Below are 15,398 nucleotides of genomic sequence, written 5' to 3'. Positions count from 1 at the left end.
ATGCTTATGTTATAGTTTTATAAAGCTAATGTGCAAATACAAGGCTAATTCAATGTTGATGTATTGATATCAGTATCGGAAAGTATCCAGAGTCCAGCATTCTTGTGAGATCCACAAAGGTGCCACTCTTTCGTGGAGTTTAACATGGAAATTCTGCAAAATGCATGATTATCATTATTTTGCTAAGAGCATTGTGAGAGGGGTGGTATTGTAATTAAATAATTGCATCATATGAAGTTGTGAAAATTTTAAAACAAAAACTTAAAATTTATAAATATTCTGAACTACTATAAATTGTTTCTGTGGGAATCTCTAAGTCTGTTACTACTGTGATTAATGCTTAGTCATACTAAATATGCAACTTCTTTTTCAAAGGTAAAATTCCTTGCAGTCACCTGGCTACGTACATTAAATAAGGAGTTGAAAAAAATTCATATTGATCAACCCCTAATTGATAACAACCTCAAACTGTCAAGACGTCAAGAGATGGATCCCTGATTGGATCTCAACATTTTTTGTGGTGACCTGCCATTGTAAGTGCAGTTGCGCTTGGTGAGCTGAACATGCATCACCCACTGAAAAGCTATTTAACAAGCCTTAGTCCTCAAAGGACTGTTAACTCTTTCGCTGCGGTTGTCGCATTTATGCACAGCACGCCAGGTGCCTTGCTCTGCGGAAGTCACATTATTGCGAGTTCATACTTCCACTCGCTGCAGGTGTCGCATTTCCGCAGTACGTCACTTTTAGTAGCCTTCAGACATCTGTAGATACTATTTGGAACTATTTGAACTTGTAGTTTTGTTTATATCCATATGATGTCGCTAATTACGCCTCCATTTAGAATATGAGCGTTGAGTGCTCTGACATGTCAGTTTCAAATGCATGTTCGAATGTAAACAACATGGCTTCATCAAGTCATCAACACTTGTCTGATAATGATGTTACTCAACTGTTGAATCAGAAGGTGAATTAAATTGTGAAGATAATAGCGACAGTTTTTATGAGACTTCAATTGGTGACAGTGATTGTGTAGTGTCTGATGAAGAATTTGTACTGCTGTCCGTAACATCATGGAGCAGAGTGCAAAGCAGCATTGATCTAGGTGCGGGAAGTTTGACACAGGCAAGTGCTAAGTTACTTTGTGACAGTACAGTATTTAGCACACCATTTTCTTGTTTTATCAAATATTTCCCCCGCTCAGTATTTGAACACACAGCAGAACAAACTGAAGTTTTCACCACCCAGTATCTTGATACTACTTATGAATTTCCACGCCGCTCCACCACTCTGTGTCATCCCGTGTTTTGAGAAATACCATACCATCAGGGACTACAGAATGGTTTGCCAGTGCAAGGAATGACTTTTGTAATTTCTCTATAACATATTTTGCAATGTAATTTTTTTAAATTATTCTTTCTAAAAAAAATTTTTCAAAATTTCAAAATATCATACCACCAGAGACTACAGAATGGTATTCCAGTGCAAGAATGAATTTTGTAAGTTCTCTCTCATATATAACACAATGTAATTGTGAAAACTATTTGTTTATAAAAAAAATATTTTTTTCAAATTTAATTACGCAGCCAAGGGATATTGTGTGCCAGAGAATTCCACAGCGAAAGAGTTAATGTAACAGAATTTAGTCGTAGATATGGTGCAGTTGCAATGCAACTTACATATTAGCATTTTTAAATATTCTGAACAACTTTGAATGTTCAAATATCGGTATCAATGGGAATCAGTAAACATGCCAGCATTGTACTGGTATAAAGCGCTATCCATTCAGTCCTATTATTATTACAATAATGTTGTGTTTGCACTTTAGTGTACTTTAGTTGCCATCAGTAGTGTCACCATTGTAGTTGATTGCCATGTTTCCAGTATTTCTGGATTAATCTTTGAAATGCTCTTTTGCAGATACATTTTGATCTGGGTACTTATTTCTTCTTTCGCGAGGAGTACCCCAAAGCAAAGGAACAGTTTAGAAATTCCTTCGAGTCATTTGAAAAGACCAAGCAGCCATTCCAGTATTGTACTCTGAATAAAGAGGTGATTGAAGGCAGCTGTGCAGCGTGTGGAATAGAATTCGGGAAAAAATCCTCCATCAAGCAGAACCTCTTGGAGCAATTCCATCAGTCATCCAGGAACCAGTTTTTGGTATGTTCACGATTTTTTGCATTGGATAATTTGTTTGTAAAAGTTTTCACAGGTGCTTTGTGGTGAACATGAAAAATACAGAATTTACCCTTTGCACACACTCTCCACTGTCTGATCTTTCCATCAATTCCTTAGTTGCCCCTTTGATCTCTCTTTGTGATGTTTGTGTGTCCTGTCTTTCTGGCACTATCATTTTCATTTTGGAAGAAATACCAAATCTGTTCTATCACACAGCTTTGACCTGTTCCGCTTCATGTCTGAAGACGTCCAACACTTTTTCGATTTGTTCGCCTGCTCTCCTATCGGAGCCTGCCCGGCATTCCTGCCCTCAGCAATTTTTTTAAATTTTTTTTTATTATTTTTTAAAGGTGAAGTGATCAACACCATGCTCCTGCAACCTTTACCCACCTGCCAGTACCCATGCATTAGTGGTTGGTTGAACCCCAGAACCGATCCATGCAGGGACATTGCTGGAAAAATTCTCACCCTCATGAATATAACCCATGGCAGTAAGGTGCCCTACCAACTGGACCACTGCAGCACCCATATTATTAATTCATATTCTTCATTAATGTATGTATCCATAACACTGATGAGCTGACTGTGGCAGAGTGGTTAGCACAGCTTGCTATGATTCCATTTGTCCCATGTTTGAATCCTGAACTGGTAATGGGTGTTCTTTGCGAGTTTCCCTTCATCAATTTCATCATATCATCACTCATCCTTATCTTCATGATTAGTCAAAAGGGGCAGAAGTATGGGTAAACCAAACCATTACATTGACAATTTTTCTAAGCGCTTGAAGTGGAAAATGTTAGCTGGAGGAATGTTTGGGCAAGCCTTGGGGTTACTAAGGGGTGTACTGCTATGGTTTAACAAGGTGACAGTGAGACAGATGGGAAGATGTTTCATGAAAACTTTGCTGGCTGGGAGGATAGCATCCTTCCGCATCCCCTTTCACTTTGAGCACTGGTTTTCCTTAGAAGAACCTCCATATTAGAAACTGATTTTATGAAACCACTGTTCATGAATTACAGTGGAACCCAGACTTTACGTTCTTGAATTTTACATTCTCACATGTAAAATTTTCCTCGGTTTTACATTTCCCCACATTTTTTCAACTTGGTCCCCTGAAAAACATATTAATTTATATTCGTAAAGATAATAACAAAATGATTAGCATTGATCCTGTAGTAAGGACTCTTTATGGAAACAATATATTTGTAAAATTGTCAATTTATAGATAAACTAATCTACAATAGTGCACTTATCAAATTATACAGATGAAATACCACCTAACCCATCTCATTCCTACTAAATTTATTCAAGCATCTATACCAGCACTAGTATTGTATAGTCACATTTTCCCCTCAGGGTTGTAATTCAGTAAATCATGTTGTGTAAATTCTGTTGTTTTTTTGGCAAAGACTGCATTTAGTTATTTTTACAGGGTATTGTATCAATACTACAACAGGACAACCTGAGAAAAGAGATTCCACTTGTCTATCGCGACATACTAGAGCTAGACATACAGGGTGCTCTATCCAGTGGAAAGTTTACGGTGGCTAGGGATTTACCTTTGCAAGTTCAAACTTTAAACACCGTACGGAGAGTTGTGAGCGGAGCTGTCGCTGTTGCAGACTATGTGCATAAACTGGAGCAGAAACAAACCAAGGGCATTGAACATCTGATAAATGTGAGTCGGTACATGTACTCTTCATTTTCTATTTGGTCTTACTTTCATGAACTCAAAAGGATATGCATTTATGTGAAAAATTATATGATGATCAGTAGAGGCACATATTTTTGGTAAAAAAAGAAGCAAAATTTCGGTACAAAAACAGAGTCAATTTCAGGTTGAAAAGCAGTAAATAAAATAAAATTTCGGTGTTGTAGCGATGAAAGAACAGATCAAAAGCAGTACGTAAAAATGAGATTTTGGTTTGAAAATTGTGAATACAATCCTAAATTTGATTGAAAAACTGCACTTATTACTCAAAATGAACATATCCGTTCTAATAGTACATTCACGTAGATAACAGAGTATTAAGTTTATTCCTGTATAAAGGGTCCATTTTTGCTTTTCAAATATTTAGAGCAAAATTAATCAATTTTCTGTGAATTGCGTAACTTGCTGGATAATTCAAACTTCAGAAAGTGGTGTGTCTGTAAATGAACACAAAATTTCAATTTCAAGAGTCTATTTTGCATTTTGCAGTTCATTTCGCATCATTTCGGGACAAAACAGGGTAGGAAAATATACCTCCCACCTTTCTGAAACATGAACATTACAATGTGTTATTTCATATTTCGCGTTTTCATCAAAAACGAAATATGCATGCCTCTAATGATCAGAAATGTAAATAAGTACAGAGAACCTTAGTACTCACTTTTTCCCCAAAGCTGTTTTTTATAGTCACTGTTGTCATCTGCCTGCATCTGTGTTGTCTGCTATTGCTGGCAAGTGCATGATGCCATGTGTTTACTTGATTGTAGTGTCTATGAGCACTACAAAGACACTATGGGCTGTGTGTTTGACATGTATTTTTTAATTAACTCTGATAAACTTACTTCTCATTTTTCTGCGTAAATGTTTTCTTGCTATCAATTTCGCCACCCGTCTGGTGGCTTCGTTCACGCCTGACGTTACCTGTCTCTGCGTAACCGCCAAACAGATATCTTTAGATACAATATGTATTTTTTTAATGTTATAGGTATTGTATTTGGTGTGCTAACGAAGTTTAGTGGTTTAAAGATGCAGGCAGATGACAACAGCAAAAGAACCTTTGACGAAAAGTCTCCATGCACCTTTCCCTTACTCCATTCAGCTCGGGCCATAAGAAAGTATGCTCCACTCTGCCCCTCCCCTCCACATGGGAGTATGGTGCACAGGAGTCATGGGTCTGCGCAGGTTTTTTTTTGCTTGTGCTTCCACTATAGCTGTGTGTTTTGTTTAGGGCTGAGCTAGTGCTGATACCAATACTGATTTTTGATGCTTGAACATTGTAATAATTAAAAAATAATAAAAATATTGATTACTATTTGTATGTATTCCACTCTATATGCATCAATTTACCAAGATTTTTGCTTCATTATATACAATAATTACATCAGAGTATTAAATTGCATGTTATGTTATCTCAAAATTCAGTTTTTCACACAAAACTGGGGCAAAATAAAATGAAAGTTCGAATTTTCAGGATAATTAGACTGTGCAAAAGTTTCACATGGCATTTTTGTAGAGCATGTGAAAGACCAAAAAGCATGAAGAGTATTGACCGGTATTGGTAAATAAATTCCAACCGATACCAATACCACTGGTATCAGCTGATATCAATACATTGGTATCAGTATCGGCTCACCCATAGTTTTGTCCCATGACCAAGAAAATGTTAAGCTACATTTCATGCAATATTGTTTCTACCATATTTGAAACTGAAAATTCTAGAGAAAGCAAGGTTTATAATGCATATAAGATTTTTTTAAAAATCAATTTATGCCTGGTGGCATTTACATAACTACATAAACTAGTATGCATTCATTTCAGGCACTGAAACCTGTTTTGAAGAAGGCAAACAAAGTTGAGAAGAATAGAATTAAAGTCTTTCTACAGTATCTTGTTGAGTGCGACCTGAAGGAATTGATTGCTGTGCTTCCAAAGAGTGAACTGAAGGATCTCTTCACCGGGGATGAGTTGCAAGAGATTGCGTTGAAATCAGGAGGTGAAGTTCCTTCCTTGGAAATAGAATGGAGGAGGCCTGTATTTGCTAATAGTAAGTTGTATTGTTTTGGCCACATCATATATACAGGGTGACTCAATAAGTCACGTAACACCCTCAGTACAAGGCCACTGCAGCATGGAATGTGAAAATGGCGATGACCAATCATTGCCTGGCCAAGGAAGAACCACATTGACGCCACCCACACGGTCGGCGACCATCTTGAATTCAACTTCAGAATTTTAAAGGGGGTCGTGCGACATATCAAAATGGGCTAGAATTTCACGAGAAATGCAATGGTGAAGGGTTTTTCGACGTATCTTTAACCAGTAAAAAGTTATGACTGAATTCTTGTACCAATTTGCTCCTTTTCGAGGTGTTAGAAAAATGCCTTAAAATTTGTTTAGCGCATCGGTAATGCATCGAGATCAAAGTGACGTCTAGGGAGAGAAGTTCGCATGCCATTTCACATGATTTTAATTGGATACATCCATGAAGAGCTGCGCATTATAAATGGTTGTCACGAACAATTTACAGTGTGACGCTTCCATTGAATTAAAAGTCCTTCACAGTGACAAGGCTAATGTTTATGTTCAGAAGGAAGTTCATAAACAGAATGTGTGACCCTTGTCATCTGATAACTAACTTTGGACAAAAACAGGTTCATAACGTTTCCATAAGTGTTCTGGTGTTCTTCCCTATTGAAAAAACTCTGTAAAAAGTACCTTCTTCCATAAGCAATGATGAAAAAATCTGTTTATTTAACAAATCCAAGTAGCCCTAAGCATTTAAGGTTCCGTTGATGGAAAATTGACTAACCAATCGTGTTCCACACAGCACGCCACACCATTAACTTAACAACACTAACTATTCAGCTTTGATCTGTCAAAAATGGGTTATCAGATAAAAAGCATCGAATATTCTGTTTATAAACTTCCTTATGAACATAAACATTAGCCTTGTCACTGTGAAGGACTTTTAATTCAATGGAAGCGTCACACTGTAAATTGTTCGCGACAACCATTTATAATGCGCAGCTCTTCATGGATGTATCCGATTAAAATCGTGTGCAATGGCATGCGAACTTAGATGTCACTTTGATCTCGATGCATTACCGATGCGCTAAACAAATTTTAAGGCATTTTTCTAACACCTCGAAAAGGAGCAAATTGGTACAAGAATTCAGTCATAACTTTTTACTGGTTATCGACAAAACCTTCACCATTGCATTTCTCGTGAAATTCTAGCCCATTTTGATATGTCGCACGACCCCCTTCCCATTTAAAATTCTGAAGTTGAATTCAAGATGGCGGACATCAAGATGGCCGCCGACCGTGTGGGTGGCGTCAATGTGGTTCTTCCTTGGCCAGGTAATGATTGGTCATCGCCATTTTCACATTCCATGCTGCAGTGGCCTTGTACTGAGGGTGTGAAGTGACTTATTGAGCCACCCTGTATGTGTGTGTGTGTGTGTGTGTGTGTGTGTGTGTGTATATATATATATATATATATATATATATATATATATATATATATATATATATACACAGGGTGGTGCAAAATTCCGTTTACAACGCTTTGGGGGGTGAATCGCCAAGTAAAAACAAGGAAAAAATGCCATGTGAAAAAATGTCGAAATCGGCACCGTTTGCGAGTGACAGGCGTGCGAAAATCGCCCCACACCATGTGTAAAGCACAATAACTCAAGACGGAAGAAAGATATCAATGTCGGATTAAAATAATACAAAGAAAGTTGTGCCTGACGAATACAATGGTGCAGAAATTGAGGCCCAGTGTAAATTGCGCAAGGGGACTCTCAAAGAAAGTGGGGAATCCCATGATGGAAAATATAGGAAATTTGCTACTATTTTCTACATAATGTTGAGATCGGAATGTAGGCAGTAAAAAATGACGACGTATGTCCACATGTCCCACTACTGCTGGGACACCCTCCCACAATCGGGAAATAGGAAAATAACTGCAAATCTCCTGTTGCACACGGTTCTTATTGCGGTACGAACAAGAAAAGAAACCAAGTTGTCGCATGTCCCACTGCTGCTGGGACACCATCCCAAATGGAAAAAAATACCGGAAAATCATAAAAAACGTTTCAATCCCTTAATGTTGACACACTACTTTGCAGTACGAAAAACAAAAGTTAAACAATGGCCACATAACGTCAGGCTGTACATACTACAAGAGAGCTCCCCAAAGAAAGTGGGTAATCCTCGAAGGAATGAAGACGGAGAATGGCGAGAAAACGCACACAATGGCATGTAACATTTCCAGGCACAGCATATCTGGAAGGGATTCCACTGAGAAGCGCAGAACCTCCGCACATGCAGATCGATGGTATGAAGTACAGCGATCTCCAGCATCTTCACTCGCACCTTTCACTAAAGGACACTATGCGGTGCTGATAGGGGCTCACAAACATCGGTATACTCAGAGACTTTGTTGAAAATATCCACCATTGACTTCAAGACAAAGATGGCATCGGCGAAGTACTGATTGTCTGATACGCGCAAATACCTCTGGCATGTCAACAATTGTCCCAGCAGCGGCACTAACACGAGCAACGAGGTCTTCAGCACTTTCCACAAGGGTTTCATACACGAGCCTTTTCATTTCTCCCCATACACAGAAACCCTGTGGTGTGAGGTCAGGGGAACGAGGTGGCCACGGTAAAGGTTCACCCCTGCCAATCCAACGATCGCCTAAAATATCGTTGAGTAAGGCCCTGGCTCCCCGGTTGAAATGTGTGGGGACGCCGTCGTGTTGAAACCAGATACGTTGTCTACCTGCCAGTGGAACGTTTTCCAAAAGTTCAGGTAATACGTCATGTAGAAACACCCGATAATTCCCACCACACAAAGTAGAGGGCAAAATGTACGGGCCTATCAAGTGGTCACCTACTACGCCACACCATACATTCACTGCGAACCTATGTTGATGATGGCGCACAATGATTGCATGCGGATTGTCCATATCCCAGACGTGGCTATTGTGGCTATTGAACATGCCGTCCCTGGTGAACATTGCCTCATCGGTCCACAAAACTATTGTTGGGAATGGCAAGAGTTTGTTGCACGTACCATTGGCAGAAATCCATGCGTAGGGGAAAGTCCGTGGGCAGTATGTGGTGCACCTTATGCAATTTGTATGGGTGAAATCCCTCCTCCTGAAGAACGCGGAACACATTGCTATGGTGGGTTTGTCGCGTACGAGCAACGGCACGTGTGCTGGTGGCAGGTCGGTCTCGTATCGCGTCCAATACGTCCTCTTCAAATTGCACAGTGCGCACAGTGCGGGGTCTTCCACAATCCCACCTACGGGGTAGTAGAGATCCATTTTCACTCAGTCGAGCATCAAGTCTTTGAAAGAGTGCATTTGCTGGTAACCGCCTATTGGGAAAACGTTCGTGATACGAACGCCGTGCTTCACGGCTATTTCGGTTTGCCTCTCCATAAACGAGATGCATGTCAGCAAGCTCGTGGGTAGAGTACTCCACCATTGTTCTGTTCGAGAACTGCCCAGCAACAGGGGCACTTTCCCTCCGAGTGACGGATCACAACTACCGTGATTAGCACCCACGTAATGTCACACAGGTGTCCACGCAGTTTTTGCAAACCGAGAAAGAACACGGAATACGTACTCTACGTACAATATTCCTTGGCGCAATTCAACCACACACACACACGCCAGACTAAACTCCACGCTGCGACACGCAGAACAGACAGGAAGAACAACGGTCGATTACACTCTCTACGTAGTATCCACCAATGCTAATACGTAACAGGTGACCTACACTCCCAGCGCCTCTAGTGGGGCTTCCTGTATAAATTAGCTGAAATCAATCTCAGCGTAATCTGACGGCATAGCGTCATTTTCGGGTGAATTTCCTATTTCCCGATTGTGGGAGGGTGTCCCAGCAGTAGTGGGACATGTGGACATACGTCGTCATTTTTTACTGCCTACATTACGATCTCAACATTATGTAGAAAATAGTAGCAAATTTCCTATATTTTCCATCATGGGATTCCCCACTTTCTTTGAGAGTTCCCTTGCGCAATTTACACCGGGCCTCAATTTCTGCACCATTGTATTCGTCAGGCACGACTTTCTTTGTATTCTTTTAATCCGACATTGATATATTTCTTCCTTCTTGAGTTATTGTACTTTACACATGGTGTGAGGCGATTTTCGCCCGCCTGTCACTCGCAAATGGTGCCGATTTCGACATTTTTTCACATGGCATTTTTTCCTTGTTTTTACTTGGCGATTCACCTCCCAAGAGTTGTAAACGGAATTTTGCACCACCCTATATATATAATGATTACTACCATCTTCTTGTAATGGTACCCTCATAAGCAGTATAGCTGTTCAAAATCCTCAACTTTCGTTCCTGTAATTGCACCACTGTAGCAACTAAAGATGGAAACCCTGAATCAGAATTAAAATGCCCAGTCCATTTAAATATTTGCATTTACTGTATTTGCCAGCGTATAAGATGCATTTTGTGCACTATTTTGAGGAAAATGCTTTATCACTGAAAATATTATAATTAATTTACAGTATTTCAAATATAAAGTAATATGAGAGTCTACTTTCAACAAATCGATTGCATAATCTAAATAGGAAAGAATATACCGTATTTACGCGTGTATAGTGCATGTGCATGTATAATGTGCACCCTGGTTTTTGATCGGTAAAAGTGACAAAAAATTATCTCGTATATAATGCGCAGTACAATGATACAATCCAGTTTCTTAGTTGTAGGTCATAAAGCTGTAGCTATGTTGATCACGAGTGAATGACATCAGACCTATTCAATGCGTCACCTGTTGCTATGTGGACCAAGAGGAAAATATCTCTTGTGTAAACAAGAAGTCTCCAACCCATGCCACCTCTCCCTCCACTGTGTTTAGCATCCCATCTCTTTAACCACCTTATTTATTCTGTAATAGTAGAAAGCAAGATCAAAATTACATTATGGATTTGCAGTGCTCAGGAAGTTATTTTCTATTATTTCTCACCCAACAAATACTGCTGATATGCATCCCATATCATGGAAGGTGCATCCTCAAATTCTACCAGAGTTGCACTGCTGTCCTTGGTGTCGCAGAACATTACATTACAAAGTGAAAAATCATGTGAAAAGGTCTTCAAACTTTTATACGTGCTTTTGCTCATTCCTTCTTTACTTTTTCTAAAAGAACTTCAAAATATATACTTTTATAAAAAGATGTTAAAAAATTAACGTTAAACCTACAAAATGATACTTTTCCTTTCCGTGACTAATGTAACATTTATACAAGGCATATTCAGGACCTTCCAAATAGCAGTTAGCAGCACAAGATTTCTTCCATTAAGGAATTTACACACTCGATGTATGTCATATTATTTGGCCAGTAATATCATCCAAAGTAACATAAAAATAAGAGCGTTCCTTCATTTTATGATGAACTTATTTCAACCAAATTGCACATTAGTGTCATCATCTTGAATGGAATACAGTTTTCATATACAGAAACTGCAGGATTTAAGTTTTACAACGATATATAACATGATAGGGTTCTGTAAACATGAAAAATCAATGCAAGTGTCCCAAAATCATGGAACAACCCTGTACGGTTTCATGTTGGCTGTAAATTATTCTGTGCATAATACGCACCACAGTTTTTGGGGCAAACTTTTGGAAAAAAAGTGTGCATTATACATGAGTAAATACGGTATTTTAATCATCTTTGTCAAATCTCAGACATTCATCTTCAGCGCTAAATGAAGAGTCACTTTGAAACCTCTAAATCGGAATCTGAGTCCACATAAAACAAATTGTCCTCTGTACAATTTAGTGCATTACTAATGCCACATTTCGTAAATGATTTAACCACTGTCTTAGTTTGGCCCCCGTGGCAGAGTTGTTAGCACATCACACTACGACACCAAGGGTCCCGGGTTCGAATCCCAGCCTGGGCATGGATGTTTGCGAGTGTTTATTCATCAATTTCATTATGTAATCACTCATCCCCATCTTTGCAAATTAGCCAAAAGAGGCACAAAAAGCGAAGTAAAATAAAGCAAATCAATCAATCACTAACTTAGTTTTCACAGAACCCCATGATGCTTTGACCAACTTGTGTAATGCTAGGCCTCTTCCTTCTTCCTGGTGGTGTGAAGGAAGGTAATAAAAAACTGAATATCGGTGTATGAGATGCAAATACTCTTTTTGAGGCTTAATTTTTAAAGAAAAAAGTGTCCTATATGCCAACAAATATGGTGTTTTTTTTAATGTATGGTATGTATATTGAATAGGAAAAGTACTCTGAGACTACAAGTAAACAGAACAAAATTTATTTTTGTTTCAATATAAATTTATAAATATCACAAACAAATAATATTTATCTTACACAAGGTGTCTCTTGTGTCAAGTTAATACAATAGCTAATTAACAATAAGATCCAAGTCTCTTGGCATAGACAGAAACAACAATTTTATGCTCAGCAGAACAATACTGATTTGTATAAGAAAAAATTATGTACACTACAGTTGCATAAACAGCATGCTTGTGTGTGTACTTAATGCATTGGTCGATGTTGGTGACATTGGAAAGTCAAAGTTCATAAAATAAACAAGTGCGTGTGAATTAATTGTTCTGCAGTGCGAACACACTGGATTTTGTTTACAGGAGTGACTCTCATACTACTATTTATTTACCGGCCCCTGTGGCAGATTGGTTAGCACATCGCACTACGACGCCAGGGGTTCTGGGTTCGAATCCTGGCCTGGGCATGTATGTTTATGAGTGTCCATTCATCAATTTCATCATACCATCATTCACTCCCATCTTCGCAAATTAGCCAAAAGTGGCACAAAAGCGAAGTAAAATAAAAGCAAATCAATCAACAATCAATGAACTACTATTTATTTGTGACAGGTAACCCACGGTTGGAATTTGGTACTCTGGAGCAGCAGTTGATTTTGAGCTACCAGCCTCAGGAGATACGAGAATATCTAATGCAACTGCTTACACTCAATCCGAAGAAGCCATTGCACAGAGCAAATATGAAGGTAAGTGTTGCAACTTAAGGCTAAATTGTGGATAAAACTATTTTAGAGTATATGTGCTACCTTAACCTTTAGAACACGCATCTTACTCCAAATTTTGGGGCATCAACCTCCGTGGTGTGATGTTTTGCACAGCATGCTATGATGCCAGGTGTCCCAGGTTCGTATCTAAGTCTAAGCATGGGTGTTCTTTGTAAGTGTTCTTCATCATATCATCATTCATTTTCATTGTCACAATTAGCCAAAAGTGGCAGTGATGCTAAATAACAAAATTCAAACCCAAATTTTGGTATATTCCTAGATTTTTCTTCAGGATACATTTGTCCTTGTATATTTAATCAGTTCATTATTCACCTTCATTACACACGACCCAGTAGATAAGAAAGTGATGTAAAATGACAAAAATAGCAACAGGTTTACCTAATTACTGTCAATTTACTCTCATAAGCTTTATTTTCATTTTTCCACGCAATTTTTTTTCTCGCGATCGATTTCGCTACCCATCTGGTGGTGAAATCGATCGCGAGAAAAAAAAATTCACGGAAAAAATGAAAGGTAAGCTTATCAGAGTAAATTACCTATCTCCGCGTAACCACAAAACAGATATCTTTAGATACAATGCTAATTACTGCTGACAAAATAATGTAGCTAATGATTAGGGGCACATATTTTTGGTAAATAAAAAAGCAAAATTTCGGTACAAAAACAGAGTCTATTTCGGGTTCAAAAGCGGTAAATAATATAAAATTTCGGTGTTATAGCAGTGAATAATCACATCAAAAGTGATATATAAAATGACATTTTGGTTTTAAAATTGTGAATATAATCCTAAATTTGATTTAAAAACTGCACTTATTACACAAAATGAACTTATCCCTTCTAATAGCACATTTATGTAGTTACCAGAATATTGAGTTTATTCCTGTGTAAAGGGGTCCATTTTAGCTTCTCAAATATTTACAGCAGAATTAATCAATTTCCCATGGATTGCATAACTCACAGGATACTTCAGAAAGTGTCGCGTCTATATAAACGGTAAATTTTGTGTTTAAGAGTATATTTCGCATTTTGCAGTTCATTTTGCATTATTTCGTGACAAAACAGGGTAGGAAAATGCACCTCACACCTTACAGAAACAAGGTCCGTCGAAGCCCGCTTTCCCCCGCTCTAGAAGGTCTGGTCATAACCCGCCTTTTTGTCAATCCTCGTGTTTACAACTTCGGCAGGGGTTCTGTGACGTCATCAGCATGATACTCTCTGCGTGTCTGCTATTTTCAGCACTGTAAAGCTTGCAACGCTCTTGTTTTTAAGAGAAAAAACACATACTGAAAAGCATCGCAAAACAACTTACACAGAATACATGAAAGTAATGGTGTATAGATGAATTATAAGTATGTAAAAGCATAAACTTAACCACGGCTATTATAGTGCTGGAAAGGACTGGAAGAAGAGCAGCTCTGGGTCCATTGTTTTTGTTTCATTTGCTTTCCATTACTTCCACCTAGATCCGAAACTATAGCGACTATTTCATACCCAGCTACCCCAACCATTGATATAATATCAAACAACAAAGCCTTGGTCATAGCCGTATCAAAGTTATAGTATACTGGCTGTTTCCATTCACCTGTCAATCCTCGAAGCATTGCAACCTGAACATTTCTATGGGGACCCAAAACTCTGTCATTGTCCCTGCTGTTTCATAATATTCAAAACTGGTGCAAGAATTCCCGGTTGGAGTCTCAATTTCTGCGCCCAGCGACGAAGTGTTGCAATGCTGGGTAATGGAATTCCGACCTCTGATCTCATGTGGGTATACAATCGTTCACTGATCGCCCTTTGTGTTAATGCAGGAATTATATCTTCCTGGTTCCACACCTGTGCTTTCTTTTCCCCTTAATTGACATGTTGATTTCAGTAGCGTGCCCAAGGGGGGTTAATGGGGGTTATAACCCCCCTCTTTTGCCCAGTATTCCTAAAGAAAAAGAACGTCAAAGGTAGGAAAATATGACAAAATGAGAGCTGACTACCAAGAAAAAGTATACATAACCCCTTCCTTTCGAAAATCCTGGGCACGTCACTGGTTGATTTGCCCTAGAGTAAAGGTTTTGCTCAAAATTTGTCTCACTTTTTTCTTCACGATAGTTCTTCCGCTCCCTTGTTTTTAAAGCCACTTTTGACTGCAATACCTTCTTATACCTTGCTTGCCATTTTTGCAAATTAATTTTAAGGTTTTTGATTTCCTCATGACAATTATTTATATCTGTCTTTAGCTTATCATTTTCCTCACGAAGCACTTCCAATTGTTTTGTGTTTTCGATTTTTTTAACTTTCTATTGAACAAACGAATGACAACACAGATAAAGACTTTTGTTCTTGAGGTGGCACGCTGCTGTTCACAAATAATTGTTCACTTACCTTAGAGAGAACTCTCTTTTTAGCACATCTTGCCTTTGC

At 38.6% G+C, this 15,398-nt stretch overlaps 1 protein-coding gene across 3 annotated transcripts in view; it reads left to right on the top strand.

The window, feature by feature from the left end:
* IntS8 (integrator complex subunit 8) overlaps nucleotides 1–15,398 on the top strand; it is a 51,898-nt gene that overhangs the window by 19,061 nt on the left and 17,439 nt on the right. For all 3 annotated transcript variants that reach the window (XM_083112939.1, XM_083112938.1, XM_083112940.1), the window contains exons 6-9: nucleotides 1,918–2,157; nucleotides 3,608–3,853; nucleotides 5,705–5,930; nucleotides 12,814–12,947. In XM_083112939.1, the coding sequence (XP_082969065.1) occupies nucleotides 1,918–2,157; nucleotides 3,608–3,853; nucleotides 5,705–5,930; nucleotides 12,814–12,947 (846 nt within the window). The remainder of the gene's footprint in view (nucleotides 1–1,917; nucleotides 2,158–3,607; nucleotides 3,854–5,704; nucleotides 5,931–12,813; nucleotides 12,948–15,398) is intronic.

The sequence above is a fragment of the Lepisma saccharinum genome, chromosome 27 (genome assembly GCF_977018435.1).
Source record: "Lepisma saccharinum chromosome 27, izLepSacc3.1, whole genome shotgun sequence".
Taxonomy (NCBI): Eukaryota; Metazoa; Arthropoda; class Insecta; order Zygentoma; family Lepismatidae; genus Lepisma; species Lepisma saccharinum.
Note: the sequence above shows the minus strand (reverse complement) of the source record. Positions and strands in the feature narration are given on the sequence as shown.